The sequence below is a fragment of the Salarias fasciatus genome, chromosome 3, assembly GCF_902148845.1.
Source record: "Salarias fasciatus chromosome 3, fSalaFa1.1, whole genome shotgun sequence".
NCBI classification, from domain to species: Eukaryota; Metazoa; Chordata; class Actinopteri; order Blenniiformes; family Blenniidae; genus Salarias; species Salarias fasciatus.
Genome location: NC_043747.1, coordinates 10,572,750 through 10,591,711, shown reverse-complemented (window position 1 = coordinate 10,591,711; position 18,962 = coordinate 10,572,750). Strand labels below are relative to the sequence as shown.

At 45.3% G+C, this 18,962-nt stretch overlaps 1 protein-coding gene across 3 annotated transcripts in view; it reads left to right on the top strand.

Moving 5' to 3' along the window:
• Nucleotides 1–1,884: 1,884 nt before the first annotated feature.
• Nucleotides 1,885–18,962, top strand: part of arap2 (ArfGAP with RhoGAP domain, ankyrin repeat and PH domain 2) — a 123,682-nt gene continuing 106,604 nt past the window's right edge. For 2 of the 3 annotated variants that reach the window (XM_030087984.1, XM_030087982.1), the window contains exons 1-7: nucleotides 1,885–2,013; nucleotides 4,018–4,894; nucleotides 5,826–5,908; nucleotides 10,316–10,392; nucleotides 10,727–10,791; nucleotides 13,321–13,677; nucleotides 14,468–14,537. In XM_030087984.1, the coding sequence (XP_029943844.1) occupies nucleotides 4,071–4,894; nucleotides 5,826–5,908; nucleotides 10,316–10,392; nucleotides 10,727–10,791; nucleotides 13,321–13,677; nucleotides 14,468–14,537 (1,476 nt within the window). In that variant the 5' untranslated portion in view covers nucleotides 1,885–2,013; nucleotides 4,018–4,070. Of the gene's footprint in view, nucleotides 2,014–2,423; nucleotides 2,476–4,017; nucleotides 4,895–5,825; nucleotides 5,909–10,315; nucleotides 10,393–10,726; nucleotides 10,792–13,320; nucleotides 13,678–14,467; nucleotides 14,538–18,962 lie in introns of those variants that run through there. The other variant, XM_030087983.1, reaches the window with a different exon arrangement.

Sequence of the window (18,962 nt, the reverse complement as noted above, 5' to 3'; positions counted from 1 at the left end):
TTCAGTTTTTAAAAATCACATTGTTTTTTAACAGCACACGGTTTGTTTTTCAGTGAATGTCCTAATGCCCCAATTCACCTCCACTCATGCTAATAATACCACTGTATCACATGCAACACAACCTCTGTGTTGCATGTGATTTTGTGGGTTTCCTGTGAAGCTTTCTGTACTCAGACACCATCATGGAAAGAAGTGAAAAAATATCTACAACTTTCAGTAGTCAGCAGAACATTCAACCACTGCTTGTGCATAACATAAAAGGAAAAGACATGTGCAGCAGTGAAATGAAGAGTTACAAAGAGGAATGCACACTGCTGTAGGACCCTCATCTCACAGTGAGAGGTCCCCAGTTCTACCCTGAGTCTGCATGTTTTCCTCATACATGGGTTTTCTCCATCATTCTTCCCACAATCTGAAAGCATGCATCTGAGGGTGATTGGTAAATCCAATTTGCACATAGATCAGAATATGGCTGTTTGATTGTATGCCTACATTTGGCCTTTGATGAGCTGGTTGCATCCTTTATCCATCTCGGGGTCACCGGGAAATGGAACTGATTCCAGCTCACTATGAACAAAAGTACAGCAGATTTTGTGGTATTGAAATAAAAAAAAAAATGTGAAAGTGTCTGTGAACATGGGAAGATGTTTTGGTTAGTTAAACAATCTGGCCAAATAAATGCATTCCCTACAGAATCAATCAGAAATATCTCTATTCCTTTCAAACTATTCTGGTGTGTCAATGACTTCACATGAACAATATGAGGACCTTTTTCTGACAGCTTCTGAACAAACTTCAGCGACTTTTTCATGCTGTTTTCTATCATCTTCCTGCTAAATCAATGCGTCTCCACATTCAGGCCACAGCAATACAGCACTTTGTCTCCATCATGTGGCTGAAAGTGGAATTACACCTCACTGTAAATACTTTTTTTAATCCTCCCTCAAAACCAATACAATAAGAATAATTCTACATATATATTATATATAACTCATAAGTTTGATTGCATTATTTATTGATCCAATGAAATTTGAAATGATAAACCTCGTTCTGTAAATAGTTTTAGTCCATAACATTATTTGAGTTTCGTGTTAAATAATTTTGCTATATCATAGTTTTATTCTACTTCCTGCAAGGGGTTTATTCAAACGTGTATATGTATATGAATGGGTATGAGGGAGAGAGAGAGAGAGAGAGAGAGAGAGAGAGAGAGAGAGAGAGAGAGAGAGAGAGAGAGAGAGAGAGAGAGAGAGAGAGAGAGAAAGAGAGAGACAGAGCTTAGAGTTTTTGAATGTAGTTGTATAAGTTTTGACCTAACAGGAAAATTTAAAAATAAGAACTCATTTAAAAAAAAAAAAAAAAAAAATTCCACTCTGTGACTCAAGACATGCTTTTTTCTGCAAATTGAAAAAAGAAAACATAAATTTATGAAAGTGATATCAGAAAATATCAAATTAAAGCAAGTTGGCCAGTTTAATTAAAAATACTGCATGGATCACTTCAGACCAAAAGAAGAAAAAAACGTGGATCCAGCTGCATTCCTGCTTGTGTTGAATGCATAACCTGCGGGCCTCCAGATCAAGTTAGGACAAGTCAGTCCTCCCAACCAAACACCGCAACTTTCCTTCCACTTTTCTGTTCTCTGTTTTATTTTTATTCTGACGTGCCTCAAAAAATACGTTTATTTCACATTGTCCTCGCCACCAGCTGCCTCTCTGTCAGCCCTGCTGGTCGCCGCGCGCTCGGGCGCGTGGAGCCGCGCTCTTTTTGGAGGCTGCAGAGCAGCGGAGCGAGGTGGCTTCTGCTTCTGCTGCTACACTGTCCTCTGCTCCTCCGATGGGCGTGGACGTTACGCTCAACAACGGAAACAGAGCTGACTGTGAAGCCAGCCAGTCAAACAGAAAGTCACCGTGGCCTGAAATGTGACCGTGTGAAGCGGCTGGTTGGAGGGGGGAACGCGTAGAAGGTGCGCGGATCAGACCTGCGAGGCTCCCCGCTGTTTCCAACCCGCAGGTGAGTTGAACAAACGAACAGACGCGCTGCAGCTTGTGCGTCAACTCATGAAGCGATTAAAGGAGGTAATATAATGTTTTTTTTTTTTTTTTTGTAAAGCTTTTTACGCAACGCTGAAGATCCCCAACTGAGTTTTTTTTTAAGCATGTTAGATTAAATGTGAGAATGTGAAGGTACTGCAATGTCTTACATTACGATATAGTGGCGCAATGCTTTCTTCCCTGAAGTGTAAACACACAATCTCACACGTGCAAGCTTCTGTTGCTTCTGTTCCAATGAAAACTCTTCAATCAGAGCTAATTCTTGATTTCCTAAACCAAATGTGTTTAAAGATCCTTTTGACTTCATATCCAGGTCAGTAGATGACACACAGGTACATTTTCTGCAAACAGGAAGAAGATATAATTTGGACTTTGTTCAACGTGGTTGGCAGAGGGATATGTAGAAGTATGAGGTGGCGAGGTGAGCGTGCATGCAGGGGCGTGAATGCTGCTGTGACTCACTGCTTGCTCTGTGTAACCATACCTGTGGCCCAGGGATGAGGTATGAATGTGGGTGACACATCCAGTCACATACCTGCCTTCCCTGTGGAGCTTTCTGGAAAAGAGACAACACACTGCTGAGCACTCACTGTGTCTTCACGTGAGACTTCATACCTGTGTGTGTGAGAGAGAGAGAGCGAGGACGATGTGAAAGCTGTTAATCTATTGAAGTTGTCTTCTTGCTCTCTGCTATTGATCCGCGCCGTCTGTGGTCTCCCACACTGGGCAAGCAGCCATAGACCAAAACTCCTATATCCAACCCTTTGATTATGTTTGCCGAGCGTGTGTGCGGCGCTTTGTAGCGCGCCGTTTGCTGCTGTCTGTCTGTGAGTGGGTGTGCGAGTGCTAAAAGGCAGGGATGCGGTGCAGGTCAGGTCATAATGCGCTGGCAAGCTTTTCTGCTGTGAACCCATGCAGGCCCCTGCGTGCTAATGCAGCAGCCCTCAGGTGGGTTGGTTAACTGTTGGATCTCTCTCTCTCCCTCTTTTTTTTTTTTTTTCCTAAAAATCTAACTTACTTTATTGATCCACTTGCAGAAATGATTTCTCAGTGTTCCACTGAATACTGCGGGTCGCCACAGCCTCTGTTTAAATTCAGAGGAAATACAGCCACTTACGTTTTGCATACACTGAAACATTTAGGTCAGTCAGAGAAAGTAACATACTGTAAAGTGTGAACCAAGGCTTAATAATATCAGCAGATGAACATCAACAAAACTGTACCCAGAAAATGATTGTGTAATGCAGCTCCCTGCACGAAACCACAGGAAATTAGTTGGTGCTCACGGTAAGCCGACCGACGTCTGATCCAGTGAGCGTTCGCATGTTTCGGCCAGTAGATGTTGTGCTTCACTTGAAAGCAGAAGTAACACTTCAGGTCCTCTGCACGCTGCAGGTTTACAGCCCAAAGGAGAAGTGGACACAGCAGTAGGTTGACGCTGGTGTTTTTCAACTCTGAAGTGTGAAATGAGGCCGTGGGTGAGCGGCTCTGCAAGCATTATGTTTTCATTAGTGCCCGACTTTGAAAAGAAGAGGAAGGAAAAAAATAAAAACGCCAACAAACACATGAGCAATGATTTGCCATTGGTGAGTTTCTGACATTGTAAATTTTAAAGGTAAATTTGAAAACCTGGTTTACTTTATAGTGTGCAGAGAGGGGGAGGCTGCATTACTTCTCACTTTTAATCAATTCAAATTGATCAGTTTACAGGGTAACTTACCTGACTATTGAGGTTATTGTGGTGGCATCGCTGCTGTTTCACCATATGTATTGCTGCTTCCTGCTTCTTCGTTCTGGAGTGTTGCAATGAGCTTGCTTATGTTGACTGTCATGTTTCCTTTCTCACTGCCAAATTTAGAGTACATGCACTTTTTTTTTAGCAGCTTTTTGGAAACTGGAAAATTCTTGACGTGAAATCCATGAGAAAGTAATTGGATCTTATTTTCTGTGTCTCTCTCTACAGTGTAAATCTGGACTTTTCTTCATGCGCTCTTCCTGATGTGGGGCTAGAGAACCATGTTGGAGCCTCCGGAATCCTGCCCCGAAATTGCGGAGTGGCTGTCCAACCTCCGCCTGACCCAGTACACCTCCTGTTTCCAGCAGGGAGGCTACCGATTCCTGAAAGACTGCAAGGACCTGACGGAGGATCGCCTTCTGATGCTCAGGGTTCTTCCCACAGGCCACCGCAGAAGAATCCTCCGGAGTCTGGAAGCGTTGGGGGTGAAGCAGGAGAGTGAAGAGGAAGACGACAAAAGCCCGGGGAGTAGAAATGCGCGCCGGAAGCCGTTGCCACACCCGAGACACATCTTTCTGAAAGACATAAAGAGAGGGGCGTCGTTTCAGCATCCGCCTCCAAACGAAAGGACGGAGTGTGAATCGGAGGGGAGTCAGACTTTACCTCCAGGAGCAGGACTGGGAACAGATGAAGCTGAGGACCTGCCGGAGAGCAGACATGCCGCTCTGCCTCAGCCGGCTCCTCGTAACATTCGGAACAGACAGACGTCTCTGGCTGCATATCCCAGCATCCCACTGTCCACACACACCAGCAGCAGCAGCGGTGGCAGCAGCAGTGATGAGTCTTTCTCTGCCTCTGAAATACCTTCAGACTGGGAGATATCCGCAGAAGGCCCGACGCCTTCCAGCACCGGAGTGGAAGAACCTCTCTACTCGGTGACCGAAGACGAAAGTGGCTTTCATGGTGAAATGGTTGAAAACTCAATATATGAGGGACAGGAAATTCTCAAGGGTCCTAAAGGACCAAAACTGACTCGCTCTTACCGGCTGAGGCACCGGCCGGTTCCTGAAATCCCCAGTCAGATCGCAGCACTGCTTCAGGACAGGTAGGACGCGCCTGCTGAGTTCTTCTAATTACAGTCTGCTTTATCTGCTTTATTGTTGTTTGATGGAACGATTGACACACATTCATGTAATTGACCTCACCTTTGCTCTTTCACAGTGCTTAATGTCAGATGTCTTTAAGTCAATAATAATAACTATTATGTGTCATTTATCCAATTAGGTTTGTGACCTAAATCTCACATGTTGTTCTAAATAACTAAAAAGTTGAAAGAAAAAATCATACAGAACATCCATATTCTGTTATGATGTCAAACGTTTGGACTGGCTGGGAGTTCCTTGGAAAAGGCCTCCGTCGGACCCACAGCTTTCACCGCCAGTCTCATCCCGCACCATGTTTTAAAAACTCCTCAAGGCATCGATTTGACCTCCGTTCGATCTGATTCCACCACATTTCAATATCTAAAATCCGAAGCAATATCTTATGTAAAAAAAAAACGTTCTTATACTCATTTTCTCATCAAATTTGCTGTGAGAGAAAGAATCCCAGCGCTATTCCTTTAAGCAGGAAGTTGAACTTTTTTTTTTTTTTTGTTAGTTTCAAAACAGTTTTTGGAAACTAATCAAACAAGTGAGAGCGGTGAGTGTGAGAAGCTCTCGGAGACGCTTCCCCGCTGCCATGGCGTGAATTTTAAAAACAAACCCCTTCCGTCTGATTTTCGGATTGACGCTGATGGAGCACCCGAGGCCTCCGGTTTCATATCCGGCTCTGCAGTCGACATGCATTAAAAGCGCTCCCTCTATATGTTGTTGTGCTTCTGAACTGCGAAACTAACTTTCAAAGTTCTACATCTCTCTTCTGAAGGACTTTCCGTTTTCAGGGTTTACCTTCATTTTTTTCTTTCTTTTTTTTTCTTATATTTCCTACGTGCTGCACTGGTGGCTCTAATCCACTTATTTTCCTTCCTCCTTCAGGAGCGCACCACCAGCGCAAACAACCAGCCCCGAACACCTAACCGGCTCCGAAGGTCCCACCGGTGCAAACGGCATACAGAAAGGTACACACAGCCTTTCAGCTGCATCCGCTTTATCTCCGCCATGAATATTTCATTCGGCGGCGGAGTCGGCGGTGCACTTGTTTGCCCGGATGAAAGTAGGGAGAAGGAGATGAGGGGTGGTGCGTGAGGAGGAGTGGGGGGGGGGGGGGGGGGGGGGGGAGGTGAGGGCTGCCGCTGTGTCGTGGGAAACGCTGCCGTCCCCCCGATTCGAGGTGCTTATCTCGCAGGGAATACACTCCCTCGCACGCCTCGTCCCTTTCCCTGAGAAAACCGTGTGTGTGTGTGTGTGTGTATTTCTGCCGCGCCGCTCTCCCGAGTTTCTTCGCAAGTTGTTTAACTTTGCGAGCAACGCTCAAAAATGTGTGTTTGAATCCCTCCCCAGCTGCTGCCTCTGCCTCTTCCAGGACTTTGGGACACTTTCCTGTGACGCCGGCGTTGTGTGTGTGTGTGTGTGTGTGAAAGTGTGTTAACGTTCATCCTTTCTGGAACCACGTTTGACCACGCCGTGCAACCAATCAACAGCTTTCCCTCCATTTCCCACTCTCTCAGCTTTTGCCGCAGCGTTCCCCCAGCAGGCCTTGTGTTTTTTTTTTTTTGTGTTTTTTTTTTCCCAACTTTCTCTCTGCATGGAACAAGACTTGAGAGAGAGAGAACAGGCGAGACGGTGAAGTGGAGGAGGAGATGGATACACAGGAAGGAAGAGAGGGAGCCGAGGTGGTCCCAGAGCAGGGGATCGGGGAGCCGGCGCTCCCCTCACAGCGAGGCCTAGCCGAGGCACTACTCCACGTATCATTCTTATTTGAAGAGTTTATTCCGAGACGGGATTCGGAGCGACGGAGGACTGTGTGGCGCAGTTTCACTGAGCGATTGTTGTATTCAATCAAAACTGGCTGCTGAGAGCTGGCAGAATTTTAATTAACACGCTGCTCTCCTTTCTCCTGCTGAATTGTTTTTTTTTTTTTTCTTTCTTTCTTATTTTCCAAAGTGAAACCTCATGGAGAAAACTGCTCTTTTGGTCGCTCAGCGGGCAGCGCAGACGCTTCAATAACGAAATATGTATCGAATGAAACACTAATCATTGTCGGTGGTGGTATCCGTCTCAACCCTGTAATCCTAACATGCTGAAATGCGTCCATTTCCGAGTTAAATTCGTTCTAAGAACGAATTCTTCGTTCGAAGAATGGGACGTGCGCCCAAACATGCACAATCAACACTTCCTCTCTGGAAGATTTATGTGTTTATTGCCGTATTGAAACGGGTCAGCCTGTAGTTATAACGGAAATCTACACAAATCCAGGTCAATCTTTATTTTAACATTCACTCTAAGCAAAGATCGGAAATACGATGAAAACAACTGTGACACTTATGATTTAGCCAAGTTTTGAAGAGCAGTTGATAAATTCCAAAAAAACCAATCAATACTTTTAATCCTGCCTTCATTTCATTCTCCATGTTTCTCAGTTCCTTACTGAGCTGATCCTGCAATGTTCTGTGTGCGCACTGGTATATACTAAAAGATTAATGGTGTTTATTTGGCGCGTGTGGTTGTGCTGTGGTTACAACTAATGAAAACTTTCACAAAGTGGGGATTTACAAGCCGACTTCTCGCCCGGTGCGGCGGATGCATCAGGAAACTTTACTGCTCCACAGCAGCGGAGCCTCCTTACAGCAGGAAGCAGAAAAAATGCCGTTATAATCAGTCATAATCAGGACAATTGATGAACATTATTCATTATCATAAACAACACGCAGTGTTCCCTAAAGGTATGCATTTGTTCATCTGTCTGCTAAATTCCGTTCAGTTATATTTGACATCACGATGTAAGATTCTGACTCCAATCTTGCCAATTTAAATTTCTTTTTCAGTAAATTTAGTTCTAAAAATGTACGTTTTGATCTGTGAATGTTTCAGATTAGTTTTTTTTCCGAATAATAATGCATTTTTCTCTCGCATCTACTCTCCTTCACATCGTGTCTTGGGCTTATTTCTGGACTTTTGGCGTGGAATCCTCTCTCTCACCACGTCCGACTGCAGCACAAGAATATTCAAGCGTCTATGAGAACCAGGCGCCGCCGTAATTGAGTCACACAGTTAGTTCTGCCGCCTCCGGGTTTTGCTTCGCGGCTTCTCTGTATGCTGTTTGCTCGCTTTATCTGAATGTGCAGGAGTTTGTTCCTTCTTCCCTCTTTGCTCTGTAATCTGAAGTTGGAGAAAGCCGTTTTAAAGATGGATGGATGGAAGTTTAAGTGCAAAAAAAGGCTGAAATTCTGTTAAATTTTATTTCAGTTGGAGTCGGTTTGGGGATTTTGCTGATTTAATGTTTTAGTATTTGACATAATGTCTAAATTTTCTCGATTTATTAACTTATCTGGATATTTTTTAAGTAAAGTGTCTAAAAAGTTGTTGGGTTTCAGGCCTTTTTTTACTTTAGTCAGTTTCAGGGGGTCAGGAGTTCACACTCACACACACTTGGTTGTTATTTGGTAGTGTTTTAAACTGGTTGGCTTGGCTCATCCATTCCAGGTAGCTGTGTACAAAACTCTCTCGGTAAGTCAGATTTTTGGTTTATTCTTCTTGACAGCCGATGTAGCCAAGCCCGGATTTATTGACCTCTGTGCTCACGGTTGTTTTTTTTCTCTTAAGCTCACAAACTTTCCACAGGATTGAGGTCGGGACTTTGTGTAGGTCTCTGCAGGACCTGAACTTTATTGTCAGAGGCTTCAAACAAGTAGATACTTCCAAATAGTTATTTACTTTATTTTTTTTTTTAGAAAAATCTCCCTTTTTGTTGTTTTCCTTCACATTGTGATTGTCATCCGGACCGTCTAGGGCTCTCAGAATGTATGTAGTGGTGCATTTTCATATCTTAATCGCTTCATTTCAGTCACATGATCAGCCAAACTACTTTTCAGTCTTGATTTGAGGCTGCAGGCTGTGTTGACTGCTGCTGTAGTGAACTTGTAAACCCGCGATGACAATAATAATCAATGTGATAATGGCAGCAGCACCTTTTGTTCACATCATTATGAATAACAAGGACGAAAAACACAAGAAGAACTTCTTTCGTCTTGTCTTTTTCTTGACCTCCTCGCTTCTACATTCACTGAGCAAGTGACTGAAATAATAAAGTGTTTGGTCGCTGATTTGGATTCGCGCCGTGGCGGCGGCGGCGGCGGCTGCGTGTCCTCTATGGGTATACAAGTGTCACAAACAAGTGATAATAACAAAGTGACCTGTAACTCCGCGACTTAAAAGACACGGCTCCTCATTCGCGGCGGTATCAATCTCTCCGCTAACTCCGAGCTGATGGCTTGCGTCCCGGTCGCTTCCTGGACTGCGACTTGACGGAGTCTGGTCAGGAGCAGATAAAGAAGCTACATGGTCGGCTGAAAGAAACAAAAAAAAGGCAGGAGCGGGAGACGCGGCGAGTGAGGGAAGAATTGGAGGGAATCAGACAAGAATTGAGTACGGTGGCGTCCGGCAAGACCCCGGAGGAACTCGAGAGTGGCCAGAAGGTCGACGGATAGATGATGATTGATGGTCGCAATCCGCCCGCCGAGCCCGTCCAGGGAGGGCCTCTGTGTTGGAGTGGATTCTATAATCAAGTAAACTGACCCCTTCATAAAGCTTACCAAGCCCCGTACATGCCCTTTGTGCCCTTGTGAAATGGTGTGCGTTGTCTGGAAGTGTGTGTGTGTGTGTGTGTGTGTGTGTCTGCACGGCTTTGAAAAGCGGGATCAGGAGTCCGAGAGTTTGATTATTTCGCCGTCCATCCTTTCATGTCTGTGTTTGTCTCGGGGCGTCTTTATGTGTCCGCCGGTGTTTTAATCTTTGTACGCTTCTGTCGGCGCGCCGATCTGTTCCTCCGCCAGTGTCTGTGTGTGTGTGTGTGTGTGTGTGTGTCCAAGCCCTGTGGCGGCATCTTCTGGCCCTCACAATCCTCAGGAGAGGGCGGTGTCATTTTTCACAGTGACAGGCAGCGGCCCACGCAGGGTGGCCCGGGGTCTCCAGACTAATAGTGTCTGGCCAGACTCTCTCCGCTCCTCTTCTTCATCTTCGCCTCCGCCGACCAGCGGCCGCGGTCCCCCGATGGAGCCGAGTCAGAGAAATGGTCTTGGCAGGGGCTGCGTCTGTTTCAGGCCGGCTGAGGAGGATGGCGCTCCCAGCTGGGTGGGAAAAGCAGAGACAGACTTGCTCATAACAACATTTAATTGCTTACATGGATCAAGGCCGGATGCATTTATTCACATCAGTGACATAGTTTAATCAAAGGACACTGGAACATCTGAGTGACTTAAAACACAACCTGAACAATCCAGTTAAGCTGTTTCCTTTCATACTGTGGGCTTTCACACAGCGCCTTGTGACAATACCGCCATTGTGTTATGTCTCTGTGTCCTCTTTAGCTCCACTTCAAAGAGCCTTGACGCCTATCGCTCCCTACGGAGAGACATTCCTGTACAACAGCCCTGAAAGTGCTGCGGTAAGACAGCGCACACTCCCACCAGTGGACAGTGAGTAGCGGCTTCGCTAAAAGGAACAGACATTTCTCAGATCTTCAACGCGATCGGCTGGTGTTGCAGCCGCGGCGCGCGCGCGCCACACTTCCCTCTCCGCGGCAGTGTTGTCGCCATGGACACATAGCAGAGTGGAGAATGTGCTTGTTTCAGTTTGCCCCCCCCCCCACCGAGGTTAATGGAAATGTCACCTCGCCACTAAAGTTAACATAGTTTAGTGCGGCGACACGATAACGCTGTCTGACTGAAAGATGGACACTTTCTTCTCATCTGATGCTAATCTCCTCTGTTGCTCTATAGGTCCAGGGTGCGAAAGAAGGGCTGCAGAAGGGCTTTAAGGACAGGATAAAACAGAAGCAGCAGAGGTACAGTATGCTGGTGCAACACACTGTGTTTATAACTCAAAAGGAGAACTGAATGGATGAGCGGTGGAGAACTTTATGTGGCTGTAGATGCACAGAGTACAATCAGCTCAGGGGAAGGGAGGGATCTACCCCCCTCTGCTCTGCAACATCCCACCGTCTTAATTACTTTTACCGCAGGCTGGGATCAAATTTATCTCCCCTACAACGGGATTAAAGCCATTTCACCAGAAGACCAGACAAAACACATCAAAGGAGTGTCTTTAAAAATCTAAGTAAAGCAGAGCTGTCACCTTTCACACATCCAGACTGAGGCTCGGACAATTATCTCTAAACTCACACACAGTTTGCCTCACACTAAGGGATTCGCTTTGGTTTAATGCTGAATTTACTGAAGAGTAATAGCTGTCAAACTGTAGTTGAAAGTGCCAGAAGCATATTCAGAAAGTAAAAACAATAGAAGTCTCTGCAATCGACGTTTACACGCATACAGTCGTATGCAAAAACACAGAATTATTTCACGACAATATACACATATTGCTATTATGATATGTGTGGATGCTCCAGCTTAATCACTAAATCATCAGATTCATGATTCACTTGCATTAAATCAGAATCTAAATTATTAAAAAACCACTTGCTTTCCTGTTGATTCCATTTCAGATGTTGAGTACAGAATCTTGAAGAAAACTTCCCTCTGTGTTTGTGTGGCTTCATCAACGGTGCCGATAACAATATTTGGTCAAATTTTCGGAAATTAGCTGAGCTGCTTTGCAAATCGTGAAGCTTGGCGATGTACTCGGGGTGACTCGGGGTCAAGCAAATTATTTCCTGAGCTTTTGAAAACAGTCCTCTTCCAGTTTTAGATGCGTCAATCAATACCACACTCATGTCTGCAGGATCATCTCTGTTTGATTGACTGGGATTAGTTCAGTAGGGTGGAAATACTCCACGGCTCTGTCCAGAATCTGAAGGCGCCAACAGAAATGTTACAAATGGTTTGGTTGCACAGGGAGGGCATTGTAACATGATTGAAGTGCAGCCAGGGACAGAAAATGATCAGGATTTTCCATAAAAGCCTCATTCATTTTCTGGGTGGCACACGGAGGACGCCCATCATCACCATGGCTTTTTGGTTAAAACACGCCGAGGAGCTTGACCTTAAGCAGATCTGGCTTAGTTCTGCTTTCAGTTTTAATCCTAAACTAATTCATTCCTTGCAGATTTGAGATAATCGCAAAAACACATTTAATCTAAGCAATTATTTTAGTGGTGGGAAGTTTTTATACTGCAATATACAGTCAGTTTTTTCAGGGCTGGTGCAGACCGCTGCAGTCAGAGGGAAGATTGTTGTCTATGAGAAACCTGCCAGTGGTTTGACTGAGCTTCTTGATCTTCTGGCCTGAAGTGAACCCTGCAGAGAATCTATGAGCTATTGTCAAGATGAAGATGAGCTGAAGGCTAGCCGAGTATATTCTGCTTCCACAGGATGATAGCCTGCGCGCTGCACCGTATCAGTGCTGTGGGATGCTGTTTTTGAAGCTAAAAGTGTTTCATTCTTTTATGATTTTGATGTACTGGGGGAACTTGCAGGGATATGGACTGTGCATTAATGTTATTTCAGCAGTGGACCAAACACAAAAACAGTTAAATTGCTTGGAAATCTTCATAAAGTCTGTCACCTGTCATCACAATTCACAGCTCGAAAGTACGCTATAAATATTTTTTAAAAACTTGAAACAGTTTGTATGGTAAATTCACATTTCATGAAGGCTCTGCTGTTTGAATGGAAATGCAGGCATTTCCCCCCGTTATAATACATATTTTAGAAGTGCTGGTCTTGACAAACTCTTCATTTTATGTTATGAAATGGTTAACCTTTTCGTGATGTATTAGTCAGAAACCTAAAGCCCTATATAGGTGGCAAACATAAGGCCTGTGGGTGGAAACCAAACCGCAGGAGGTTATAATCTGGTCCACCAAAACCAACTGTAAAAAATTCAAAGATAACACTGCTTTTTTAAAAATTTTTTAAGCACATTTCCTGACAGTAGCAAACACAACACAACACTGGGACCACTGAGATATCAGAGATGCTGCCATGAAAGCTAGCGAGCTAGCATTAGCCTCAAAGCCATGTTCTCGGCGTGGTCAAACAAGCTTCTCCTATAGCTGCTGCATTATGCATGGTTTTACATTTTCACTGTATTTTGCACTGGTTTGTCACGGTTTCATCATTTGCTGTTTTGCTTAAACTGTTAGGCAGTGTTTTTCATGGTATCATTACCCCACATCTGGAGATGGGTCCCCGGGCGCTCCCCGCAGCTGCCCACTGCTCCATACGGAATGCCTCAGTGGCATCGATGGATGGGTTAAATGCAGAGAAACAAATTTCATTGTACATTCACTGTATAATGACCAATAAAGTACCTTACCTTACCTTACCTTACCTTACCTTACCTTATTTCTGTGCGTACATGTGATCTGATCATGAAAACTATCCTTTACTTTATGTCATTTGCGGTTCTGCAGAAAAAAAGCACCCAAACCGATAGAGTCCAAGAAGAAGCCGTGCCCACCGGCGCCAGCTGTCCCGGACCCGTACGAAGAAGAGTACTCCACTCTGGAGGAGTGCGCCGGCATTTTGCCACAGCTGTGTCTGGACCAAGGTTTTGCTTCCGACGCTGCAGCAGCAGGACCGCCGGCCTCCGGCTCCAGAGACGAGACCTCGACCATGGTGGAGTGCGACCTCTACTCCCAGCCTGCAGACGCCCTCGGGGGCGTCGCCATAACCGAACTGCCCGACATTTCCCCCTACGCCTGCTTCTACGGAGCTCCCAAACACCCGGTGCTCAAAGTGGGCTGGCTGGACAAGCTGTCACCTCAAGGGTAGGTGTCTAGATAGTTCTGAGCTTTCAGTTTCACTGGAATACAGGAAAGACCTGTGTAGGTGCGAAACTTTTCTGAAGCGAAAATGCAAAAACTATTTCCACTGAAAACTTTGGTGTGCAAACAGGGTTTTAAGTAAGCAACTGTTTTCCTGTTTGTTTTATCTGTTCGCCTGCAGACACATTCATTTTGTACTCTTCTGTCTTACATGCCTTCTATCTTATGATGTGTTCTTGATCAATATTTCCATGCGTAGAAGCTTGAAGCAGAAAAGCAGTGCATCATCGCAATCAAAGGGAAAGCAGAAAATAATGAGATATAACCTTTTGTGTGTAGTCTTGCTATGCGCAGCGTGACTGCCGTTACCTAGTTTGACTCTCCAGGAAAAGCTTACCGTTTCTGTCTGGAGTTACTCGGTGCATCACGTACCGCCGCTGCTGAAAGCCAAAGCTATCTATCATTTACTTCCTTTTTATAGTCTATTTCACCACCTCATCTGCAGAAGTTTGGCAACCTGCCTTCCCTTCTGTCTGTTTAGTATTCAAACGGAGAGTGGTCATTTGTTTTGATTAGACTAATTGACAGCTGTTGATACGACTCTTGACTTTAATGAATCAATGGCACTCTTGATGAAATATGAGTACCTGCACAGAACAGATGACTGATTTACTGTCTTCGTGACCGCTTTGGATCGTACCTTTTACAGTATAGCCGAGTGTTGCACCCAAAGCTGGCACAGTTTGGGTGGATTTGGGAACTCGCCTCACTCATTTGCTGATTTTGTGTGCAGAAATTGCGTTTTCCAGCGGAGGTGGGTGAAGTTCGATGGCGAGAGCCTGGCGTACTACAACAATGACAAGGTACGTCTTGCAGGCGCATGGACAAACCCTTCCAAGCTCTCCTTCCGACTCTTCTTGTTAAATAATCTGCACTGTACCAGCAGCAGCTGAGCCAAGCACCCTTTAAGTGTTCCTTTCTTTTCCTCCGCCTTCTCATTGTCATCATCATTAGCTTGGCAGAGGAGAGAATAGTGGCAAGGACAGAGCGACATTACGCCACGCATGAAGGGCCAGCGCGCTCTACGCCCGCCCAGCCGTACAGTAAAGTACATGGACGTTGGCACCTGACCAGCTCTCTGCGAAAGACGGAAAGATGTAAAGAAGAAAAAGAGTGAGGGAGAGGAAAAAGACTTGTGTTTTTGCTTGCCTCAGCATTTCTCCCAAACCCCAGGCCTCGTTTCACTCTCCCTCGGTCTGACAGTCGAGTTTGAAATCTTGCTCATCACCGGAGGAAGAGAACGACGGGCTGGGTTGAAGTGAGAGTGTGAGAGTTTAAAAATAAGACAATATGCAAAACAAGAAACCAGCTTAACCTCACCTAATTTGGCGTTTGCCTCAAATAGCAAGCTAAATTCATCATGTCATGCCAGAGAAAATTTGACATGCTGATATAGAAATTGCCTGATCAGTCTTGTAGTGCAAGTTTATTGGTATTATCAGTTAAAAATTGACCAGGATTACCGTTAAACCAAAAAATACAGTCAGTGTTACGTTTTGCTGAAATTCCACCAACATCGGTGAGTTATCACTGTTAGGCACCTCATGAATCAGAACAACGTCACGACCACTCGAAAAGAACAGCCAAGACGCGAAAGGACTGGCTCAAAACCACTGGCAAATGTTAGACACAGACCAAAATTTCACACAGTAGTCCTTTAAAATATTATATCATTCCAATCTAAGTACAGGCAGTCGGCACTACAATATTTTTCTGTTTTTTGAACACAGCCGAACAGGAATCTAAAGTGTACACAGTCACTATGTGAGCAATTTGCACTTGCACGCTCCTTTGCAAAGGACTCTCTGTGCTTTTATCCTCTATTCTCAAGCCTGACAATGTGCTTTACCTTCATCTTCTCACTAATGACCGTTGGATGTGGGTTGCAAGTGAGAACAAACACATTCCTGTACGTGTATGTGTGAGTTTGTGTGTGTGTGTGTGTGTGTGTCTGTCTGTGTGTGTGTGTGAGCGGTGACCTCTTACCCCCCTCCTAGGGCCAGCTTGTTTTCGCTGCAGAAGCGCTGCACAACATCACAATCAATGATGTGGGACCTGTCTGATGCCTGCTCGTTAATCACTTACTAATTATAGCCCTCCGTGCTCTCTTGCCTCTTTCCCCCGGTTTTCTCTTTCCATTGCATTTTGTTGCTTTATTTATCAGGACACGCTCCGTCGACGGCGGGGCGGGAATCGGCGGGGAGGCCAGCGAGTCAGCACTTTATACACCGTGTCACTGCCGATGCAGCCGCGACAGCCTTCGGAGAGGCGAAAGTTTGCTTGTGTGTGTGTGTGTGTGTGTGTATGTGAGAAAGCTGGGATTGTTGTTTAGAGTTTCCAAAGTCTAAAAAGATTTCTAAAATCCTGCCAACGTGACTCTTCCCCCCCCCGGAGACAGCAGAGGGCTTCGCCATGTTTTGGGTGAATGGAGAGGTTGAGTACAATCTCTCTGTCATCCCCGCTTCGTGCGGCCAGCTGAGGCCCGACGCCACCCTTTGTGCCACCCACTGCCACCTCCACAAGGGCGAGCGCGGGGGTAGAAAAAGATTACAAGGAAGTCTCTCACAACTGGTTTGTGTCAGAAATTGAAATTCGGTTCGTGCGGCTTCCCTTCTGTCACATCGCAGTGCCATGTTTGTGTGCCGCCGCAGAAATCGCTGTACCTCTCATGTAACCAAACCTTTTTTTTTTTGTGTTGCCATGTTGTTGTGTTGACACTCGAGTTCAGATCCGCAGAAGCCAACCCGGCGGAGTTGTGCTGATTACAAGATCATTCCAGTTGGAGAGATCTTACAGCAGCATTCAAGAATTGATGCTGTGTGAATAGATTGGCAGCTAATTTTAGATAGATTCAGAGGTGCAGTCACACTCACTTCATGACTCTTCTCATTGTGTGTGACTGTTGTGCAGCGTTAACGTTCACCCTGGTTACTTTGTGGTCGCTGTGGTCACTCGAGTGTCACAGATTAGCTGTTTCATTTTTTTTTTCTCCTGGTACACTGTGCACAGTTCTTCCTCACGTCTGCTCAACAAGCAAATGAATGAAGGTGATAACAGATGCCTCAAGCCGTCAGTGTTCCTTCAGTTTGAAGCTCTTGGGTGAGCCCCTCAGCTGGTCAACATAGCCCCAAAATTCCTTCTGCTCCGGATCCAGAAAGTTAAAAGCCTTGTAACATAATCTTCATACATTAAAAAAAAAGGTTGTCAGGTGTTTCACCTGCTGGCTTGAGGGGTGAGAGTGCCAGTGTGAACACGGTTTGGTCAAGCTCGAGGGTTTATTATTACAAAGTCCAGGATAAGTTGATCGTTAGGCTTTTTCCTCTTCTATCTGTAAGCAAAACCCTAAAATACCTACACAGTGGAATATTCCCATGCTGATTCTGTTTCCCCAACTTTCACCACCCCCCAAAAAAAAAAAATCTTTTGTAGTGAAAAATCCACAGGGATCTTTCAGCCACAGACAGAACTAATCGCACTTAATCGCAGTCGCAGCTTGAAGGTCTCTGGCCGCGGTGATGTCATCGCCGGGGTGTCGGAGGTGGCGTGGGAGAGTGGAGAGATCCCCGGTCTCACTTCTCCCTCTCTGCAGCATCCCGTCCGATCCGTCTGATCAATCACGCCTTTCGCCTGATTTCGTCAACGCCGGGATTGACTCGGTTAGATCGCTCTGGGAGATGTAGTCTTCGGGGTCTTGACGTGATGTCGTGTGTGTGTGTGTGTGTGTGTGTGTGTGTGTGTGTGTGTGTGTGTGTGTGTGTGTGTGTGTGTGTGTGTGTTTGTGAAAACAGTCCAAAGCCTGGCTTCGGGGTAGTGGAGGGAAGAGGAGGGGTGGATGGCTGCGAGGGATGAAGAGATGAGAGGATGGGGTGTGGGGGATGGGGGATGGAGGCCAAAGGGGGAGAGGAGGTTTCAGGACCGGGGATCAGTCTTTCAGTGTGTCAGTCTGTCAGCTCCTGAGTCGGCCTGACGTTCAAAAGCTCTCCTGCCGAGCCTGAAAGCTCCTCCACTCACAGCCTCGTCTCGTCGAAGCCGCTGTGCGGATGCTTGATGTTTCACCTGAAGTGTTGGGAACCGTTTTCACACATGACCACAAGTCCAGTAACGTTCCAGCGAAGAAAATGAGGAGCAGCTGGTACTATTGACAAAAATAGAGCAACTTCTTTCTCCCTCAACTCTGCTAATTGCTCTTGTTACTTCCCACACACTGCTACGCTGTTGTGATGCTACACAATGGTAAACACTGTTCTGAGTAAAATACGGTTTAATTGGGGTTGTTAATTATTCCAAATCGTTTGAGTTTAAGTTTAAAAAATCAGATGCATACAGTCGTTCCGTGTTGATCATTGGTGGTGTGTATTGGTAGAGTTCCTCAAACATGATGCATTAGCATTGAAAAAAGACAAAATACTGGAGCAATGGAATTCTAATTTATCAACATGGGAACATTTTAAGTCAAGTTTGTAATCAAACTAGTGTTTGAACAATCTCAAAGAATTGACAAGTTTAAGCCTGACTTGTAAAATGAACTCGATTTTAATTGTGGCCCGGCTTTGATTTGTAGTACATAATGTTGTATTTTCAAAAATCTGAACTGGAAAAATCCACCACCCCAAATGGATGCTGTTCATCTGCATTTGAAGATAATATTGTTTCAGCTTTTGCTGCTTATGTTTACGGCCTGTTTTGTTGTACCCCCGAACGGCGAAAGAACAAAAAAATCAATGACTGCGGCTTTAACCTAGAAGTTGGAGTCGGTCCAGGCTTCGGCTCAAAAAGCCGGACTCAGACTTGGCCCGGGCTCATCTTGGACTTCAGTGCTCTCGGTGAGGATTTGATTCCCTTAAGACTCAAAAACCCGAAGTCACGACCTTGTCCGAGTGAGAGACAACACAGAATAATTGAAACTGTAATAGACAAGTGTGGCGTGATCACAGCTCTTCAGACTGTGATCTCAGATATGAAAAACCAAAAAAAAAAAAAAAAAAAAAAAAACGAACGAGAAAAGACTATTGACAGAGGCTTGAAGATGAAATTTAGACTTGCAAATGACTGGTCGAGGAAGGGTTGCGACCTCAGTCGACTTTTTCTCCGAGCGGTTCAGCCTGGAAGCATCCTGCTGAATATATTCCATGCGTCTCACTTGGTGAGAAGCTGACCGGGGATGCACTTGGGTGTTTTTTTTTTTGTTTTTTTTTTTTTTCCTGAGGTGCAGTTTTCCCCAGCAGCCA